We start from the raw sequence: 5000 nt of genomic DNA, 5'->3' as shown, positions 1-5000 counted from the left end.
CACCGCGCGCAGCACGCCACCGCGCCACCCGCTCGCGCAGGGCCCCGAACTCCACCCTCTCCATCACGCCACCACCCTCTCGCAGGGACCCCGAACTCCACCGCCTCCAGACTCCACCTCTCCACCTCTCTCTCATACCCTAACGCCACCTCGCATCACTCACCTCCAGTCCACATTTCCCCCTAACTCCAACTCTCTCTCACTCCACCTCTCTCTCACTCCACCTCTCTCTCACTCCACCTCTCCATCTCTCTCTCATTTACCCCTAACTTCCCCCCTCTCTCACTCCACCTCTCCATCTCTCTCTCATTTACCCCTAACTCCACCTCTCTCCATCACTCCACCTCTCCATCTCTCTCTCATTTATGGTGCTACTCCATGTTTGGCTTTGTAGGCCAGCATCAGTATTTTGAACCTGATGGTGCAGCTACTTGGAGCCGGTGGAGGGAACGTAGAAGAGGGGCGGTGTGGAGAACTTGGGGAGGTTGAAGATCAGTCGTGCTGCTGCGTTTTGTATGAGTTGTAGAGGTCGGATGATACATAGAGGTAGACCAGGCACACGTACCGTTTTCACACTTGTGTGTAATTATCTTCTTCATTAAAAACTGTGAATATGTATATGTGAGCAGTGAGTGTGACTCTCCACATCTCAGCAGCTCTGGTGTAAACACACGGCAGCGTTACGTTCTCTTATCTCCTTGGTGCCGGAACACCTTTTCCAAACAGACCCCGGGTTTACATTTCAGTTTATTTATGATGTTAATTGGTCATGAGTTATCCCGCCTCAATCCAATTACACCCAGCGCTTTTATCTCAGGAGTCTCTCTACACACCCTCACTCGCTCCCTGCACAGAGGACATTACACGGATTAACAGGTTCTCTCTCCCCAGCACGGACGCACTTGGCACATATAGAGTTAGGTTGAAATCAGGGGGTTCATTGGTACTATTCAGAAACTAAACCCTCTTTTATCAAACCCCTTGTTACAGGTCCTGATCTGATCTTAAAACCTCTGTTATGGGTCCTGATCTGAGACTAAATTACCTTTAAATAACCCTATAATTTTTTTAAATGTAGCATTTAATTAGAACAAGAAATAACATTGTTTACAACAATGTCTTAAAACAACCCCCAAAAGAGAATTCCTTTTTTTGTAGATGTTCCTGTACATTTCATGTTCCCAACTCATGTTGATTAAGAAGAGTTATAACATGGAAAAAAGAGAATTGTTCTCTAATCGCTTGTTAATGGTCAGAACCCTTGATTGGGAAATGTGCCAGATGTAATGAGCTGCACTTGCAAATCAAATGTATATAAATCAAAGTTCTCCATGACAGCAGATAAACAGCGGAACACATTAAATCTGACCAGGCGGAAAATTGCTTGTGTAAGCGAACACACGCAGAAACAGGAGCGGGTGTGTGATGCTGCAGGGGGCGGGACCGACGTTGGCTGGCCAGGGACCGCCTTTTTGGGAGGCGGTCATTTGTAAATCGAACATGTGGGCGGTCCTGAGAGTTGCGCTCATTTTCATCACATGACTTTTACATTCAGGTTCCTCTTCGAGCCACATTCTGTAGAACCCTGCAGGGATAATGTTGTTCTTTAATGTCCTTAGCTGGAGGCTGAGGAACATCTCTGTGCCGTGGTTCTCTCGTCATGTTTATGTAGCTGTTAATTAGCTCCTCGCTGAGAAGAGTTCCGTCGCTCTGTTGATGTAGAGGAACACCGGGCGCAGCAGTCGAGAACCGTCTCTCGTTAATCGAGCCCAATACTTTCTTGTCTTTTGTCATCTGCTCATTTTTCGGTCCCGGTATCTCTGACCTAGTTTTGGCTGCTCCGCTGGGTTCCGTGTGTTGCTCACTGCCAGACGTGTTCTGTTGTTTCTCTCCCTCTGCCTCATTCCGCGTTATTATTCCGTGTTTAAAGCTGTAATCTCTCTCTCTCTCTCATCCCATGAGCAGATCCTCAGCTCTTCCACCTTGTTCTCCTCACGGCCTGTTAGGAGATCCTCTACTTTATTAACCGGCTGAATATCTCTGATGTTCCAGCTGGCTTTTATTGACTTTGAGGATATTGTAGCTTTTCATTAGCTGTTCCTCGCCGTGTTCCGCTGGGGAGGCCTGTAGAGAAGCGCCCGGAAAATTGCATCACACTCGATTTAATCAGTCGAGAGAGTGTGGCGGCGGATTAATAACCTAACTAACGCCTCCAGGCAATTAAAGCTGCCACGCCCACAGCCAGGATGACTGGGAGGGAGGGGCTTCAGTCCTCATTACATGTGATTGGACGCCGCTGGTGCAGAAATCTGGGCAGTGAACCAATAACTTTTTTTCGCTTTGTCAATCTCTCTTTATCTGAAACTAGATGTCAGGTGACATGGTTCTTCCTCTGCATCATGTGACTTCATCTTGACCCCTGCCACGTTTTCCTTGCTTTCCGGTCCACTATAGGATCCAGTTGAAGGTCTTGTTCATGGTTTTCAAAGCCTTAAATGGTCCCACCCTACATCTCCTGTCCTACAGGTCTCCCCCATCTGGGTGTTTGCGGTGCTGCTCTACTTGTGATATAAATGCCCCTCCCACTATGAGATTTAAACCAAGGCTCAGAACCCACCTGAGCTCCCAGGCCTTTTTAACACTTGTACCTATTTGATTTGATCATGTCCATTCTGATCAGCACTTTGGCGAGAACAAACTGTGTAAATACATTTTACTTCTGTGTGGATGTCTGTAATGTGTCAGCATGGTGATTACCTGGCCGGCCCAGTGGTGCACCGCCGCGCCGACGCCCTCCTGCCATATTTGTTTACTTCACATATGGCATTTGCTCTGGGTGGCTGCCTGAGTTATCACAGGCTACAGCTGTCTGCACCATCAGGCCACCACCACTCATTTTACCTTCTGCTGCGTTTCACGCTCATTTTGACCTTTTTCCTCCATTAATCCCACCTCCCTTTTCCACCAGGAATGTCCCCAAATCCTGCCCTCTACCCAAATCTACATCCCAGTCGGAGTGATGAAGCCCATCACGCTCCTCGCCCGGAACCTTCCCCAGCCGCAGTCCGGCCAACGCAACTACGAGTGCATCTTCCACATCCAGGGCGCCGTCTACAGTGTCACAGCACTGCGCTTCAACAGCACCAGCCTGCAGTGCCAGAAAACTATGGTGAGGCTCTTCAGCTACTTACTCCTCTTTTTCATCCTTCTCATCATCTACCTCATGCTCCTCATGGTGCAAAGGTCTTGTTTTTGTATCTCTCTTCACCAGTGTTGTTGGATCTCCTTATTCTTTGCTCTGTCGCCCTTATCATTACTTAATACAGATAATTCTGCATCTTAACCCAAACTAAGCAGAAAAGGTAAAACACAGGACTGAGTGTGAATCAGCGCTGTTCGCAGGATGAATTGTTACCATTACCTTTAGTGGTCTGATTGATGCTGGATGGTGGGTCTCTGATGGTAGTTATAATAATAATAAAGTGAAGTGATTGTCATTGTGATACACAGCAGCACAGCACACGGTGCACACAGTGAAAGGTGTCCTCTGCATTTAACCATCACCCTTGGTGAGCAGTGGGCACCATGACAGGCGCCAACCCGGGGAGCAACGTGTGGGGACGGTGCTTTGCTCAGTGGCACCTTGGCAGATCGGGATTCGAACCGCCAACCTTCTGATTACGGGGCCACTTCCTTAACCGCTAGGCCACCACTGCCCCAGGCAGTTTGGTGAAGTGTAGTGATGGTGTATTGGTGATACAAGTGTGTTGGTGTAGGGTGGTAGTAGCCTAGTGGGTATCGCCAGTTAACCCTAAGTTGCTCTAGGGGGGGACTGTCCCTGTAACTACTGATCGCTCTGGATAAGGGCGTCTGATAAATGCTGTAAATGTGGAGTGTAGTGATGTATTGGTGATATTGGTGTGTAGTGATTGTGTACTGGTGATGCTGGTGTGTATGTGGAGGGTAGTGATGGTGTATTGGTGATACTGGTGTGTTGGTGGAGTGTAGTGATGGTGTATTGGTGATACTGGTGTGTTGGTGGAGTGTAGTGATGGTGTATTGGTGATACTGGTGTGTATTGTTAATACTGGTGTGTTGGTGGTGGTGGTAAGTTATCGGTAGAATTTACATTATCGGCATTTGGCAGAATGACCAGAAGTCCTCGTTTCCCTGGACATGTCCTCTTTTTTTAGTCCTGGAGATTGCTTTTGGCTGGGTTTTGGAGTAGATTTAAACATTCGTCATGTCATGGGCAACCTGCACGCCTCTTCACTACCACTCATGCAGCTGAAACATCTCTAGCAGCCCCCAGTCCCCCATGTATAACCACCCCATGCACTTGCACTAGTCAAAGAATCGCTAGTAAATCCAATCCAAATCTGGGCACCCTAGTGTTGGTAGTGTGTTGGTTGTTTGTTGTTAACACTGTGTGTGCATCAGTGTGTGTCTGTGTGTCTTGGTGATGATATCAAGGTCCTTTACATTCTCACTTCAGCTCAGATACATGAGAGTCGGTCCGACTCACTTTAGTTAGTAAAGTGAGAAGTAAAGATGGACGTGCTGAAAAATCTTCTGGACAGCAGCTGCCGAGTTTCCCAGGGAAAATGAGGATGGTCAGGAGGACCTGATAGGATCCAATTAAAAGGCGACAGAGATAAAATGATGATAAATTGCAGTGGTGCAGTGAAGCATTGTATAGGGAGGGGTCATCAAATCAGGCAGAAGGAAAATATGTGGAAACTGAATTAGCGGATGGAGGCGGGGGTGACGGCACCGAAGCCCAATCTGGAAGAATCACGTCTGGTTCTTCTGATGTGATTACGTTGAGGGTGTGGCCTGTGATTGAAGGCCAAGGAGACAGCGTTTCTCTGCTGGCTTGTGGAATTATTACGGTTTTTTAAAGGAGATGAAGAACCATCATTTGGGCACGCACAGGAGAATGTGCGGTTCTGCTCCCAGCGGTGCCGCAACTGCTTGGCGTTTTTGTGAACATCGGCACT

At 48.0% G+C, this 5000-nt stretch overlaps 1 protein-coding gene across 1 annotated transcript in view; it reads left to right on the top strand.

The window, feature by feature from the left end:
- The window catches only part of LOC114782617 (plexin-A1-like), a 42896-nt gene that overhangs the window by 31509 nt on the left and 6387 nt on the right, over nt 1-5000 (top strand). The window contains exon 10 of the mRNA XM_028968495.1: nt 2969-3169. Coding sequence (XP_028824328.1) covers nt 2969-3169 — 201 coding nt within the window. The remainder of the gene's footprint in view (nt 1-2968; nt 3170-5000) is intronic.

This window comes from Denticeps clupeoides, unplaced genomic scaffold, assembly GCF_900700375.1.
Source record: "Denticeps clupeoides unplaced genomic scaffold, fDenClu1.1, whole genome shotgun sequence".
Taxonomy (NCBI): domain Eukaryota; kingdom Metazoa; phylum Chordata; class Actinopteri; order Clupeiformes; family Denticipitidae; genus Denticeps; species Denticeps clupeoides.
Note: the sequence above shows the minus strand (reverse complement) of the source record. Positions and strands in the feature narration are given on the sequence as shown.